Source organism: Capsicum annuum, chromosome 8 (genome assembly GCF_002878395.1).
Source record: "Capsicum annuum cultivar UCD-10X-F1 chromosome 8, UCD10Xv1.1, whole genome shotgun sequence".
Classification (NCBI taxonomy): domain Eukaryota; kingdom Viridiplantae; phylum Streptophyta; class Magnoliopsida; order Solanales; family Solanaceae; genus Capsicum; species Capsicum annuum.
In genome coordinates, this window is record NC_061118.1 from 157718101 (window position 1) to 157734742 (window position 16642).

Below are 16642 nucleotides of genomic sequence, written 5' to 3' on the forward strand. Positions count from 1 at the left end.
GTTGTTGCTTATACCTCCTTCTCGGTAGCCCTGCTGTCATTTAGTCCTGCATACTACCCTTGATGCATGTTGGAGACTTGCCTGTTGTTAATTCGTTCCTACGCAGCTTCAGATTACTACGCAGAAGAGCGTCCAAATAAGCTATACTCACTTCAGAGTATTTGAAAAAACGAGTATGACCATCTTCAACCGATTTTTATTTTTTTTTTGTCAAAAGAGAAAAGAAAAAACTTCCAAAACTTGACATTTGTTCTCGAACATTTGTGAACTACTTATAGTGTGCAAGTTGTCAAAGAGAACATGGGATGTTAACTCAAATGCTAGTCACTTCCAAAACGTAAATAAATAAAGGGCTATATACCGTAAAAAGAAAAATAATGTACGTTGCCCCCTCTACCATAAATTCTAAAAGGTTATATCCTTTGTTTTTCCTTATTTATTTTGGGGTACTCTTTATTAAATAGATCTTTAAAGTCTATTTTTTAATAAAATGAATCATAGGTTTTTTGTATTTAGGAAGATACCATTTTTTAAACAGATCTATTATCTGTCTGACAGATCTATTATCGATTTGATTTATATATAGATAGATCGATTATCAATTTGATAAATTAGAAAATAGAATAGGTCATTTTGTTAATTAAAAACTTGAAAAGAATAGATCATTTTGCTGATGCTAATTAAAAACTTGAAAAGGATAGATCATTTAGCTGAATTAAAACTTGATGAGGCTTACTAGCCAAATTTTCTCATTTTGTGAAACTCTGATGTAAGACTTGTGACGTATGTTAAGGGGGGAAAGGAAGCTGGAAAGAAATATCAGTGTCAGAGAAACTACCGACCACATTCGATATTGCCGAACCCAAACAAACAAACAAACAAACATTAGTACTACTACCTAACCGCGTATACAACTTGCACATACTATTTTCCTTCAGTCACACGGGCATTTCCATTGACTTAAAAGTCCTCAAAGCTCTCGAAACTTTACTCTCTGAATTTTCCCTTGTTGTCTGTCTCTTGTTTTCATTCTTAGTAGCACAAATTGTCAAAAGTCTCAATTGGATCATTATCCTCTCTGTCTCTGCACAAGCTGCTATCACTTTCGTTAACATCTCTCAATTGGGTCATCATTTTCTTGGACCATTTCCAATGACAAATCCACAGCCCCGTTATTCTTTCCACGTTTTCTTGAGCTTCAGAGGCGAAGATACCCGAAGAAACTTCACAGATCATCTCTACACAGCTCTCATCAACGCCGGAATTCGAACTTTCCGAGACGATGATGAAATCCGGAGGGGAGAAAACATTGAATCTGAACTGCAAAAGGGTATTCGGGAATCCAAGATTTCTCTCATAGTCTTCTCCAAAGACTACGCTTCTTCAAGATGGTGTCTTGATGAGCTTCTCAACATTCTTGATCGAAGGAAGAAAGAGGGTCATACCGTTTTGCCTGTTTTTTACACTGTCAGCCCTGAGGATGTTGAGAACCAGACGGGGAGTTTTGCTGAAGCTTTTGTGAATCATGAAAAGAGAGGAAATGCACAGACCGAGACTGGAGATAAAAGAAGGGAATGGATGGAGAAGATGGAGAAATGGAGAGTAGCACTGAAAGAAGTTGCTGGTTTGGAAGGGATGTGTTTAGCTAAAGAAGCAGACGGGTGAGTTTCCTAAATTATCCAAAGCCTTAAACCCTTAGTTCTAATTGTCTCTTGTGATAGAAAAGTTGTACTTAATAAGAAATTGCAAAATTGGTAGGGTAATAATTACTTGAGCCGAGGGTCTATAGGATACAGCCTCTCTACCCCATAAGGTAGAGGTAAGGTCTACGTACACACTACCCTCCTCATATCCCATTGTGTGGGATTGTACTGGGTATGTTGTTGTAATCTTTACTTGAAGAGAAACTTGGCTGATGATGTTAGTGAAGTACTATAGATAATAGTCAAGAACTATGTTTTGTTCTAACGTAAATTATCCTTTCACTCGGTACTAGTTGTCCTATATTTTAGGTTGTGAGTTGTGACAATTGGAATGACATAATTGTGCCAGTTTGAAAATCCACGAGTAAACAGATCAGTTGTAAACATTATTTTCTCACAATTGCTAGTGAAGAGCATAATCTTAACTTATAGTAGTATCTATGCATTTGACTGTCATATATGTCCAAGTGACTAATGTGTCCATGCAAAATCATATAGTTATTTCAGTCAAGGATATACTGGAAATGCTAAATGGGAAAAATTTAAATGAAGGATTGAGGAATCTTCCACCAAGGACATGAAAAATTAACTATGAACAGCCCCTTGGAAGAGATTTAATATGGCAAATACCTTAGATAGTACATTGAGATCGAAGCAAATTTGAGCTAAAAAGTGTAACGAAGTTGGCATAAATCTAATTTGAAAGACTAATCAGATGAAAGACACAAAGTTCAAAGCAAAAGATGATAAAACGCTATATCAGGTTAGATTCTAGAGAAATGTGAAAACTCACGTGTGAGTACTCCAAATGGTAAATGCTGTGCATAAACCATTAGCGATTGAACCTCGTGGGGTTTCCCTAAAAGATAGCAATTCCTAGATTTCATATATATTCCTTTTCTATGAATTTATTGCTGGCCATTCACTCTAGAGACAGATGAGTGTTGTCTTCCGGCGTCTTTTGTTGCTATTAAATGTGTTTTGTGTGGATTCCATTAGAGATGTCTCATTACTGATCCTTTCTCAATTTTTACAACCTCAAAGGCTCAAACCACTGAAAATAGAGGATCTTTTCCCTATTAGATTTATGCTGATTTGAAAGTAGTCCTCATAGACAACATAGATGAGATTCCATTATCATTACTTTTCCCTTCTTTCCCTCCTTCTCCTGGTTATCATATGCCAGAAGTTAGTAAGATCTCTCTCTGACTAGTTGAAGTAAAAACTTGGTCAACTAGGGATTCTTGGATTTAAACCTTGTTCTCAAATTGTTCTCATTATGATAGATGGAAGCAATAGTTTCTTGTGTTTGATGTAATCTTCCTTCACATCTGTGAATGCTCTAGACTTATATGTGTTTTTATCTTTACCAGTCAGCAGTTCTTCAAGACATTCTGTCCTCATTTATTTGTTAACTTATCAATGTCAAAATAATCTGTTTAAATAGTGAACGATATATAAAGGAAGGATACAAAATAGCTGAATAGACAAGTCCGAAGGTACAAAAGAACGAAATGTTGTCATGACATTCCATTCTCTAAGCATGGATGCACTTTATATCAGTTTTGTAAATTTATGTATAATATACTTCATTCAGTTATGATGAGGCTAAACATGTCCTTGTCTTGATCATTTTCCAAACTGGAATGGTTCACTATAAAAATTCATGGTTATCTGTTTATTGTACGACTACTCGCTTTATTTTGCTGTCCATTTCCCTCTTTGTTGCTCCACAATATTGTCAAATTCTCCACAGTACATAATTTAAATTAATATCACTCATATTTTCTTCTTTGTTCCTTTCCTGGGAAATGTAAAAGTTTTATTGGTTTAGCATTAAGAAATTGCTTTAAAGGTATGCTTTCACGTTCGTTCTGAATTGTGCCTGGGCAACTAACCAGGTTATGTAGTTCGCTGATGCTTAGCATGACTGATCATCCTGGTAAGTGTTATGCTTGCTCTGTATGTGAAGTATTAGTATTATATTAGTGAACTCTCTTTATTTGTTTGCCAGTACTTGCAAGTTGCAGTGATTTACTGAATTTTCATCTTGTTTCAGCTCTAACATTTGCACTGTATCTCAGGCACGAGGCAAAGTTCATACAAAAGATCATCAAGGAGATACTCAAAAGATTGAATCGCACAGTACTTAGTGTACCTTCATACACAGTTGGGTTAGAGTCTCGAGTGAAGGACATTAACTCATGGTTACAGGATGAATCCAGTGAAGTTGGCATTGGGGTGATCTGTGGACTTGGTGGCGTTGGAAAGACTACTTTTGCTAAAGTAGCTTACAACTCTAACTATGACAGATTTGAGGGCAGTTGCTTTCTTGCTAATGTCAGAGAAATCTTAGAGAAACATCCAAATGGTCAGGTTTATTTGCAAAAACAAATTTTTGAAAGTATTTTGAAAGGCAGAAAGGAAAAAATATACAATGCTGATGAAGGAATTGTCAAAATTAAAGATGCTATTGGCAACAAAAAGGTTTTTATTGTATTTGATGATGTGGATCAGCTGCATGTCTTAGATTCACTTATTGGGACAAGGGATTGGTTTTATCCAGGGAGTAAGATTCTCATAACGACAAGGTGTGAGAAATTGTTGAAGGCCCATGAGAGGCACATGCTATTCAAGATTAAGGAACTTGGGGATGATGAATCCCTAAAACTCTTCAGTTGGTATGCCTTTGCACAAGACCACCCTTTAGAAGAGTTTGAGGAGCTCTCAACAGAGGCAATACAGCATTGTGGTGGGCTTCCGTTAGCCCTTTATGATTTGGGTTCTTTTCTTTCACGGAGAGATATGGAAATATGGAGAAGTAAACTGCAGAAATTGGAAGCAATCCCTCATAGCAAAGTTCAAAAGAATCTTGAGATAAGCTACAAGTCTCTAGATGATCATGACCAGAGGTTGTTCCTCCTTATTGCTTCGTTTTTTGTTGGGAAGGACAGAGATTATGTTATCAAAATTTTAGAGAACTGTGATTTGCACCCAATGGTTGGAATTCAGAACCTCATTGACAGATCCCTCATCAGCATTGATGACGAAAACAAAGTGATGATGCCTCCACTTATTCAGGATATGGGGAAAGAAATTATTCGTCGAGAATCACCAGATGATCCCGAGAGATTGTGTAACTTGTTGAACCAATGGGGTCTATCAAATTACTTGACCGAAAACAATGTAAGAATCTTTAACTTTTCTGTTCACATTAGCTAGCTTGTCTTAGTAGATTCCGGAAGTGTTCTTGTTTCTCACAGAATCTTTTGTTGAACAGGAGAGTGATGCAGATGGAGGAGACCTCCCAAGTGCACATCTGCCGGAAGATGGTCTTGTACCAGCAGTTGGTCCTAATGTTGCAAAAAGACCATATTATCAAGATTTTCCAGAAATAGCCATTCTGCCATACCTCGGTCATTCATTGAAAAGGCGCTTTGTAGGACTTCTTTCGACGTTCCCAATATCTGGTGGCTTCAAAAGATTCTTCCCATGACAATGGCTTCTTTCTTTTGGAAAAACCAACACTGTACTGCTAGAAGAGTCAGGTCTTAATCAGAATAACTGTCCCGATAATATCGATTAATGCTTTCGACATACTGTGTTAGTTGCACAAATTTTTAAGTTGTAGAGGTGCATTCAGTCCTGTTCTTTTTGATCAGCTTCGGTTGAGCGATGTGTGTAAATTATGTTTCATTGTACAGTCATAAAGTCATTTCTTGCATAGTTCACTGGAAGGAACAAAAACTATAACCTTGCCATTCATTCCTTTTTAGTCTCCAAAAATGTCTAAAGTTTTACCTCTTTCATATTTCTAATCATTTACTCTCAGAGAGTATTTTCATTTTTATAGGAAATAAATACAGGTTCAAACCATATCCAACTTTTACATGAGTTATTTCACAGTGAATATATATCATGGTAAGTAGGAACTAGGAATAAAAGCTCGGTCTTAAGCTTTTAGTGGGATATAGTTATGGCTAAAACTTAAATGCGTAAGGAGGATATCGACTTGTTACCAACAGTGAATAAAGTTATTCGGTACTTTTGTGCTGGTATATATGCCCCAAGCTAATTCCGGACACCACCATAATTGAAAATAAAAGGGGGTTTTCAACTTGTCATTTCAAAGGCGTAAAATCACACATTGAAATTTCAGGAATTTGTGTCTTCACATGGAGTTGGAATAATAATATGCCAATATTTATTGAAAAGAAAATACAATTATCAGAATCGGATTCACTAATAATTGTCCTAGTGACCGTGAAGTCTAAAATCCAATAGTATTTACCAAAAACATTTAGAAATCTAAGATAATTCAAAATATAAAGAAGTAAACATATAATGAAATCAATGAGTCTCACCATCTATCATTTATAAGATATGCTTAAAAAGTATTATTATCTTATATATAAATTAATTTTTGGACAAAGGTGTTCAAAAACCCCCTTCCGATGTCCGCCCATAGTTTGGTACTTGTCTTAATGGATTCAATTGAATTTAATATTAGACACAATACAAGATATATGTTTTTTTTTTTTTAACTGATACAAGATATATGTGAATAATACAAATTTTAACAAACATTGAAATTTGTTACACAAGAATTTCTCCAAAATAGCAAGAAAAAAAAAGTTGGAAAAATAATTGCCTGGAAAGACAAGGGACTAATGGGTGCCGGTCCATCGAGGATAAATAGCAAGACATAATGTAAAAAAGAGTCTGTGCTTTTTGAATTTTGAAGCCAAAATCCTAAATGTAGTAGGTAAAAAACCATAAGTCAAAAGCAAAATTGTGCACTCAAAATAACATGTATTGTCTCCTATGATGCTGTCTATTTGTCAAAAGAAACTACAATATTAGATAGGGGTGGGCATGGTATGATACGGTACAATATTTTAAACTTTAGTACGGTAATTTCGATTTTCTGTATTTAAAAGAAAAATATCATTATCATATCAAATTAATTCGGTATGGTTCGGTATTTTTAAATTCAATTTCGGTATTTTGCGGTATAGTAATTCGGTAACCATACTTTATTTGATTTCTCCTTACATATATTCATACAAAAAAAACTATAACTTTAAATTTTAAAAAGGTCTCAATCATATTAGACTAACAACTATCTTTGTTAATCAATTACACAAAAAGAACATTTCAATCACTATTGAATAGTGCGGGATGCAAACTCTGAACAACATTACCTAAGTTTAAGCATAATACTCCTAAATAATAAGCTTCCCAAAAAATTTATTTCTTAATAAAAAGTTACTTTTGTGTTCAATTGACTGATGGATGATATATAAATATATTTAATAATCTTAAATATAATATATATATATATATATGTGTGTGTGTGTGTGGGGGGGGGGGGGGGGGGTTTATATGTTATTTAAAAATTTCGATGCGGTATATGGTATTTCGGTATTTATTGCATAAATACTAAATACCGTACCAAATATCAAAATAATTTAAAATTTCTATCAAATACCATAACATCCATACCGCGATATAAAAAATTTCAGTTTCGACCTGCGGTATATACCATATCATGCCCACCCTTAATATTAGAAGTCCTAATTTAAATGATTGTGTTTCGCTATGCATAGAGTTTAAAAGTAAAAGGAACACTTTTAAACCTTAGTGTTTAAAACAAGTCATATGATATTTGTGTGATTACAAATCGTCTACTAACAGTAATTGGTTTTCAAGATTTAACAAAAACAAATACACAATGGAAGCTAACGAATAAACTGGTATAGGTGATATCGATTAGTTGGATTACACCTTAATTAGTTGTAATTACAATATTTTACTTCTTGCTATTTGTATTGTCTTTTTAATCTATAAATGTCGATATAAGGTTAAGTATGTGATTTTAAAAAAATCAACATTATGAGTGAACCCTTAATTTGCCTTAAAAAAGACAAATCTGTTTTGTGTTGGAACAAAATTAGCTTAAATAGAGGATACATGTTGGTTCTCTAAGGTCATAATCATGGAAAGAAGAAAGCAAACAAATAAGATAAATTTTTCCAATTTAAGTATTCTAGAATGTAAGTTCATATCAGTTGAAAAGTAAACATAATTTTATTTTCATGTTTTTTCTAATTTAAACTCTTTTGTTTTCCATAAGGTTGACACTGAAAGCTTGCACATGGGAGGTATGAAATCTCATTGTAGAAGCTCTGTGTGATGTACTAAATTACTCTCACCATCCCAAAATATTTGCCATGCTTTGTTTCTCGAGATTAAATTTGATTAATCTTCGAAATTAAAGTGACTGAATTAATTTAGCAATTTAAAAATAAAATTTAAATATTCAAAAAGTATATAAAAGTGCTATAAATTCACATATTTTGATTCTCGAGAAGCGAAATGTGATAAAATACTTACGTGACTGGGGCAGTAACATCTTCTTACCTTGGTTTTCCCAAATCTAGTTGCAATTACTTAGTGATAAAACTTTATAATAATAACTCTATATATGTAAAATGTATTGCGAATTTGCTGTCATTTACAAGGTTAGTTAATAAATCTGTAATGTAAACTCTAGAAATGTACTTATATATTTCCTGTTGATTTTGACATGTAGAAACAATGCATGTACCTTCTTAGACAGCATGCAGAATCAAAATCACCTATTTATGGCTTCTAAAAAATTGTTTCTCAAAGAAGAGTCTTTTATCAGTGATTGATGAAAACAACAACAAAAGAAAAGAAAAATGTCTCAGTTTGCTTATCATGCATTTCTGAGTCTAGCAACAAGGATGGACAAGTCCTTTGGAAATCATCTTCATTCAGCTTTATCAAATGTTGGTATTAGCGCATTCAGTGTTGAATCCTTAAGACTCTTTCAGTTGGTATGACTTTGCACAAGACCACCCTTTAAAAGAGTTCGAAGGAGCTCTCAACAGATGCAATACAGCATTGTGGTGGGCTTCCGTTAGCCCTCTATGATTTGCGTTCTTTTCTTTCACGGAGAGATATGGAAATTATATGGAGAAGTAAACTGCAGAAATCGGAAGCAATCCCTCATAGCAAAGTTCAAAAGAATCTTGAGATAAGCTACAAGTCTCTAGATGATCATGACCAGAGGTTGTTCCTCCTTATTGCTTCATTTTTTGTTGGGAAGGACAGAGATTATGTTATCACATCTTAGAGGACCGCGATTTGCACCCAACGGTTGGAAATCAGAACCTCATTGACAGATCCCTCATCAGCATTGATGACGAAAACAAAGTGATGATGCCTCCACTTATTCAGGACATGGGGAAAGAAATTGTTCGTCGAGAATCACCGGATGATCCCGAGAGATTGTGTAACTTGTTGAACCAATGGGGTCTGTCAAATTACTTGACCGAAAACAATGTAAGAGTCTTTAACTTCTCTATTCACATTAGCTAGCTTGTCTTAGTAGATTCCGGAAGTGTTCTTGTCTCTCACAGAATCTTTTGTTGAACAGGAGAGTGATGCAGATGGAGGAGAACTCCCAAGTGCACATCTGCCGGAAGATGGTCTTGTTCCAGCAGTTGGTCCTAATGTTGCAAAAAGACCATATTATCAAGGTTTTCCAGAAATAGCCATTCTGCCATACCTCGGTCATTCGTTGAAAAGGCGCTTTGTAGGACTTCTTTCGACGTTCCCAATATCTGGTGGCATCAAAAGATTCTTCCCATGAAGATGCCTTCTTTCTTTTGGAGAAACCAACATTGTTCTGCTTAATCACGTTGAGGTAGAAGGTATACTAGAGTGTTGTGAGAGTCAGGATTCACTCAGAGTTATTTCCTGATAATATCTGAGCGACATTCTGTGTTAGTCGCACAAATTTGTAAGTTATAGAGTTGCATTCGGTCCTGTTCTTTTTTTATCAGCTTCAGCTCGGCGATGGTGTAAATTATGTTTCATTAACTTATTGTACAGTCATAAGGTCATTTCTTGCTAGCTGCATAGTTTCACTAAACATGTAACCTTTAACCATTCTCTCCAAAAATGTCTAAAGTTTTACCTCATTCATATTTCTGATTAAACAGCAGAACATTACCTTTCATGTACTCTCAAGAGTATTTTCCATTTTATAGGTGGAATAAGCTTCTGAATGAATGGTGCTCTTGAGCTTCAAGCCATATCCAACTTTTCCATGAAGTTAATTCATGGTGAATATATCATTTGATTAGTTATTTACTCTGCATCGGTCTTTACCTTTTAGTGGGAAATAGTGATGGCTCTGGTTACCAAGGGTATGACGTGAATAAAATTATTCGGTACTTGTGTTAGTGGGAGACAGCAGATACTCCATGAAATTAATGCATATGCACCTAGCTAATTCAGAACACCAGGGTAATACAAAAACAAAAAGGGAATTTCGAGTTGTTATTGCAAACGAGTAACATCACACATTGGGATTACAGGAATAATAATATGCCAATATTGAAATGACAATACAATTATCAGAATCGGATTCACTAATAATTGTCCTCCTGACTCTGAAGTCTAATATACAAAAGTAAAAAAAAAAAAAAGCAGCTCGGTGCGATGCGCAAGGTCTTGGGAAGGGTCCAGTTACATGGATTATTGTACGTAATCTTACATGACATTTCTACAAGAGACTGTTTTCAATCCAAAAGTATTTACAAAAGACATTCAGACGGAATCTGAACTTTTACTAAAGATTCAAAATATAAACAAGTCAATGAGATTCACTATCTATTATATATAGAGTATACTTAAAAAAATAATCATAATCATATATATAGTGTAGTTTTTAGACAAAGGGTTTCAAATGAACCCTTCCGATACCCTAGCTCCGCTCATAGCTTAGAACCTGTTTTAATGGGTTCAACTGAATTTAGTATTACACACAATACTAGATATATGTGAAGATCATACAAATTTTAACAAACTTTGAAATTTGTGACACAGGAATTTCTCCAAAATAGCAACAGTGTAAAAAAGAAGGTGTGCCTTTTGAATTTTGAAGCTAAAATCCAAATCTAAATGTGGAATATAAAAAAACCATAAGTCAAAAGCAAAATTTTGCACTCAAAGTAACATGTACTGGTGTCTTCAATGATGCTATATATTTGTCAAAAGAAATTATTAAAAGTCCTAATTTAAATGATTGTGATTCACTGTGCACAGAGTTTAGGAATGAACAATTTTTTTTAAAAAAATTATAATCTAAAACAAATTATAAATACTATAAATCATCTAACAACAATACTTTGATTTTCAAAGTTCAAAAACCAAACACAATGGAAGATAATAAACTCATATAGGTGATACCAACTAGTTGGATTACACCTTACTCATATTTTTACTTCTTGCTCCTTGTAAAGAGCCTCTTTAATCTACAAATGTCAATATAAGGTTAAGTATGTGATTTAGAAATCTCCAATATTGGTGAACCCTTAATTTTCCTTAGAAGGACAAATCTGTTTTGAGTTGGAACAAAATTAGCTTAAATGGGGGAGACACGTTTGGTCTCTAAGGTGTTATTACTAGAAAGAAAGAAAAACAAACAAGATAATTTTTTCCAATTTAAGTACTCTGGATCAGTTGAAAAGTAAACGTAATTTTTTATTTTCATTTTGTTAACTTTAAGCCTTTTGTTTTTTCATAAGGTTCACACTGAAAGCTTGAACATGGGAGGTAGAAACTAGGAAGTCTCATCCTAGAACCTCTCTCCTGTTCTTGAGAATTTGAGATGTACTTAAATTACTCCATCCATCCCAAAATACTTGTGGAGGTTAGGTGATGGAATTAATTTAGTATTTTAAAATAAAAAATTTAGATATTCGAAAAATATATAAAAAGTACTACTAAATAGCAATGCTTCTCGTATTAATATGACGAAAAATGCATTGCAAATGTTGGTAAAAGTCCATATAATTTGACTCTTGAGAAGCGAAACTTGACAAATATTTAAGTACAGAGGCAGTAGCATCCTCTTACCTTGGTTGTCCAAATCTAGTTGCAATTAATAAGAGATAAGCTGTATAATAATAACTACATTATGTATAATGTATTGCCAATTTGCTGTCATGTGCAAGATTAGTTAATAATAATAATCTGTAGACCTTAGGTTATGTAAACTTTAGAATATATATATTTACTGTTGATTTTGACATGTAGAAACAATGCATGTACCTTCTTACTTCTTAGACAGCCTGCAGATTCAAAATCACCTATTTATCTCTTCAAGGCTTCTAAAAAATTGTTTCTCAAAGAAGAGTCTTTTATCAGTGATTGATCAAAACAACAGCAAAAGAAAAATGTCTCAGTTTGCTTATCATGCATTTCTGAGTCTAGCAACAAAGATAGACAAGTCCTTTGGAAATCATCTTCATTCAGCTTTATCAAATGCTGGTATTCGCGCATTCAGTGTTAATGAACTTGATATAGATGAAAAAGGGTGCAAAGAATTGCAGAAAACAATTCAAGATTCAAGAGTTCTCATTGTTGTCTTCTCAGAAGACTATCCCTCTTCAGAGAGGTGCCTTGATGAACTTGTGTTTATAGTTGAGAGCAAGAGAGCTTTTGGACGTTTTGTTCTACCTGTGTTTTATGATGTGGATCCATCAGAAGTTAGGAAACAAAAAGGGTGTTTTGAACAAGCTTTTTTAATGTATGAAGAGAGATATAAATCCGGTATCGAAGTAAGGAGACTGGAATGGTTGCAGAAAGTGAAGGAATGGAAGGCTGCTCTAACAGAAGTTGCTGATTTGGGAGGAATGGTTTTACAGAATCAATCTGATGGGTAAGCTCTTACTAGCTTTCGATGTTTATGTAGGTAATTTTCTATAGTGGATATCAAATTGTTTCATTCCATTCTCTAAGATGATCTTTCATGCGATTGAAAATGGAACTGATTGTAATTTTCAGGTGTGAGTCAAGGTTTATTCTAGAGCTTGTGAAGGTGGTTGCAGGAAAACTAAATCGTGCAGTTTTGAGTGTTGCTGTCCACCCCGTTGGAATAGATTCTCGAGTTAAAGACATAAATCTCTGGTTGCAGGATGGATCAACAAGCGTTGATATTATGGCTGTATATGGTATGGGGGGAATAGGTAAATCTACACTTGCCAAAACTGCTTACAATCTTAACTTTGACAAATTTGATGGCAGCAGCTTTCTTGCTGATGTGAGCAAAACTTCCGAAAGACATGATGGTCTGGTAAGTCTACAAAGACAACTTCTTTCAAATGTTCTAGGGAAGAAGGTTGAAAAGATATACAATGTCGACGAAGGAGTCATCAAGATTCAAGAGGCCATCCAGTGCAGAAGAATTCTTCTTGTTCTCGATGATGTGGATGATAGAGATCAGTTAAATGCTGTTCTTGGGATGCGAGAATGGTTTTATCCAGGTAGTAAAATAATCATAACAACAAGAAATCAGCACCTGTTTGATGCTAGTGAGGTCTGCAGTTGTAAGATGTATAAGGTCACGCCATTGAATGCTCAAGAATCGATTCGACTCTTCAGCTGGCATGCTTTCGGAAAAGAAAAACCTTCAGAAGATCACGAGGACCTTTCAGAAAAGGTGATACTTCATTGTAAAGGGAATCCCTTGGCTCTCAAAGTCTTAGGTTCTTCTCTTTGTGACAAAAGTATAGAGGTGTGGGAGAGTGCATTAAGGAAATTAAAGGCAATCCCTGACAATAAGATCCTGGAAAAACTCAGAATCAGCTACGATTTGCTGCTGGATGATGATATACAAAAACTATTCCTCGATATTGTTTGTTTCTTTGTTGGAAAGGACAAAAATTATGTAATTACCATACTCGATGGATGTGGTTTTTTCTCAGTCATAGGAATTCAGATTCTTTCTGATAGATGTTTGATCGAGATGGAGGACAGATTGAAAGTGCATTCACTGATTCAAGATATGGGAAGAGAAATTATCCGCCAAGAATCCCCTTGGGAGCCTTGGAAAAGAAGCAGAGTTTGGCGATACAGAGATTCCGTCAATGTATTGAGTGCAAAAACAGTAAGAATCTAGCTCTTTGGTATTGTTGTATGTGTTATGATCATCTATAATAAATAAACAATTGTTGTTCTTCTAACAGGGAACTGAAAAAATTGAAGGCCTAGTTCTTGATAAGGGAATGTCCAACAAATTGTCCAAAGTAGTCAAATCTTTCAGATCATTTTTCTTCAGTGAAGATGCTGATCTGTTAGGTCATGGATATCCAAGAAAAAGCCGTAAGCATTTTGATGATGCCAATGAAGAAGGTTCAAACGGTATAGAATTCGAAGCTGATACATTTTCGAAAATGCAGAGGCTGAGGATACTCCAGCTTAGTTATGTAAGATTAACTGGATTCTATAGTTTGCTTCCAAAAAGTCTAAGATTACTCTGTTGGTCTGGATTTCACATGAAGATCATCCCTGACGATCTCCCTCTAGAGAGCCTGGTTTCCCTTGAAATGAAAAAAAGTTACTTGGAAAAAGCCTGGGAGGGAATCAAGGTATGTTATGAATGTGTTCCCTTTCCATCTACTGCAGGAAAATGACTTTTGAATCAGGCTAAACTTTACCACTTACTTCATGATGCAGATTCTCAAATCATTAAAGATCCTCAACTTTAGTCATTCCCATTTTCTAAAAACAACTCCTGATTTTTCTGGACTTCCGCACCTGAAAACTTTGATCCTGAAAGACTGCATCAAGTTGGCCAAGATTCACGAATCAATTGGATGCCTTGACGGACTTGTCTATCTGAACTTGAGAGACTGCAAGAATCTAAGGAAGCTCCCTGGAAGCTTTTGTATGCTCAAATCCTTAGAAAAACTTATTATCTCTGGATGTTCTAGACTAGTTACGACAGCCATAGAGCTAGGCAAGCTAGAATCTTTGATAATCCTGCAGGCTGATGGAATGAATTTTGGTCAGCTAGCCCCGGTTGGTGGTAATGAGAATTCTTGGAGGGCCCTCTGGAAAAATTGGTCATCAAAGTTGAGAAGATCCCCAGGCTCTAACCAGTTTTCATTCTCTTCCTTATCAATTTCGCTCGTCAGATTAAGTCTTGCTAAATGCAACTTAACAGATGACGTTCTATCCTTTGGCCTCAGCAACCTTCCTTCATTATGCTTCTTGAATCTAAGTGAAAACTTGATTTATAACTTGCCTCAGAGTATCAAAAATCTTGGTATGCTCCGTGACCTTTGGTTAGATGGATGTCTGAGACTCAAATCTCTGCCAGAGCTTCCGCCAAGCCTTGTTACGCTGAAGGCAGTTAGATGCGCATCACTGGAAACAGTTACAAATCTACCAAACCTAATGACAACTCTCTTTTTAGATGTCATGGAAAGTGAGAGCTTAAGCGAGATTTCAGGAATTTTCAAACTAAAGCCCATTGATAGTTTTGAAGTGGAAATATTGAATACTCTAGGCCTTCTTCTTAACCTAGATGACAACACGCCAGATACAGTGGTTGAAATATTTAATAGGTTCACTAGCACAAAAAGGATATATTCAGTACAGCAGGTAAGTTTGTTTCTTACTGTAAACTTTCTCTTCAACCTGTTGAGCTAATCCAATGTAAATTACTTCTTTTTTTCCCCTTTTGACATCAGGGACTCTATGAATTTGGCATCTTCAGTACTTATTTTCCAGGAAATGAGGTTCCAAGCTGGTTCAGTCACAAAAGTGAACGGAGGTTGCTGACATTGAATGTGGATTCACTTCCTAATATCAAGATAACAGGACTGCTCATTTGCATCATCTATGCACGTTCTAGTCCTCGTATATTTCGCTTTTTTGGTGACAGTAAATATGGGGGTACGCATACAATTGATATCAATGTCCAAAACATTACAAAGGGTCTTAATTGGATTTATGCCCCATCATTCATTGGCATTCCAGGAGAGAACAACAAGTTGACGTTTTTATGCCACTGGAAGTTTGGCAAGTATTTACAAGCTGGTGATCACATTAATGTTTCTTTGCCTTGTTGGAGTAAAACTTTCAAGATGAAAGAGTTTGGAGTTGCACTTGCATATGACAAGCCAGAACCGGACCAGTCTTCAGCATCTCCTAGTGAAGCAAGAGTGCTTGCAACGCGACATACTCCAATTAGTCATGATTATCAATTCAAAGAAAGTGTCATGGAAGGCTTTATGCCTTCATATCAGTTGGCGGTTAATCATTACTACCTTTCTCACCCTGACTACTATGTGTTCCACGACAATGCAGATTTTGTTGTGAGGTCAATCTTGAAGGAGAAATTGTTTGAGGATTATTATGTGCAGATTGCAGGTTCAGGTCTGTGCTTCACATCTTGCATATCAAACTCTTTATCTTGATAGTTACTCATTTATGTACTATTGGATAATCACGTACAATGTAGGGGCCGGGGAAGAAGAAGAGGATGATGATGATAGCATCTTTGATTCCAATGATGATGAAGACGACGAGGCTACACTGGCAGAGATAGAGGAGCTGTTAGAAAGATCTTGGTGAAAGAAATGGAACAATGCTGCAGCAGTGATTACACATTGACGAGCTAAAACGATTTGTTATACTTGGAGGTGAAAGACATACGCATTGGTTGTCTTCCTTGGTGCCTTCGATTATTTATAGTCACGCAAATGGTCAAAGAATGTTTCACATCTCAAATTTCAAAAATATTGTCTTGTAAAGTACTTCCTCAGTTATCAAATAAATGGTGTTTTTAGCTTCGACATACTCATAAGAAACTACTAGTATAATAAAGATTGTTTTTACTAAATTATACCTAATAAATACCTCAAAATACTCCATTCGTTCGCTCTTACTTGTTACATTTTGATATCCATTAAGAAAATTATTATTTTATCATAGTACCCATATTAAATGATGTTTGCTATTGTGTCTTGAAATTAATTTGAAAAAAACATAGTTAATGCTAAGGGTATAATAGGAATTTTCTTTTTTATCTTTTCTTGATTTGTCAAAAATGA

The 16642-nt window shown here is 35.1% G+C and overlaps 2 protein-coding genes across 2 annotated transcripts; both read left to right on the forward strand.

Moving 5' to 3' along the window:
- The first annotated feature begins 700 nt into the window (after positions 1-700).
- Positions 701-16386, forward strand: LOC107879384 (disease resistance protein RPP2B). Its single transcript, XM_047395592.1, has 11 exons — positions 701-1661; positions 3788-4889; positions 4984-5196; positions 8844-9074; positions 9169-9358; positions 11838-12462; positions 12588-13689; positions 13769-14170; positions 14259-15188; positions 15278-15965; positions 16051-16386. The coding sequence occupies exons 1-11, from the start codon at positions 1153-1155 to the stop codon at positions 16161-16163; spliced, it is 6105 nt and encodes a 2034-aa protein (XP_047251548.1). The 5' UTR covers positions 701-1152; the 3' UTR covers positions 16164-16386.
- Positions 8246-9980, forward strand: LOC107839802. The gene is made up of 2 exons (XM_016683435.2): positions 8246-9074; positions 9169-9980. Exons 1-2 carry the CDS (start codon positions 8949-8951, stop codon positions 9382-9384), a joined length of 342 nt encoding a protein of 113 aa, XP_016538921.1. The 5' UTR covers positions 8246-8948; the 3' UTR covers positions 9385-9980.
- Positions 16387-16642: the final 256 nt, after the last annotated feature.

What these genes read in the sequence shown, in the direction of transcription:
- LOC107879384 (XM_047395592.1), top strand. Translation starts at nt 1,153, where the DNA reads ATGACAAATCCACAGCCCCGTTATTCTTTCCACGTTTTCTTGAGCTTC. An exon ending in ATGTATTGAGTGCAAAAACA is followed by an intron (nt 13,690 to 13,768) that starts GTAAGAATCTAG and finishes TTCTTCTAACAG; the next exon opens with GGAACTGAAAAAATTGAAGG. An exon ending in TGTGCAGATTGCAGGTTCAG is followed by an intron (nt 15,966 to 16,050) that starts GTCTGTGCTTCA and finishes CGTACAATGTAG; the next exon opens with GGGCCGGGGAAGAAGAAGAG.
- LOC107839802 (XM_016683435.2), top strand. Translation starts at nt 8,949, where the DNA reads ATGATGCCTCCACTTATTCAGGACATGGGGAAAGAAATTGTTCGTCGA. An exon ending in ATTACTTGACCGAAAACAAT is followed by an intron (nt 9,075 to 9,168) that starts GTAAGAGTCTTT and finishes TTTGTTGAACAG; the next exon opens with GAGAGTGATGCAGATGGAGG.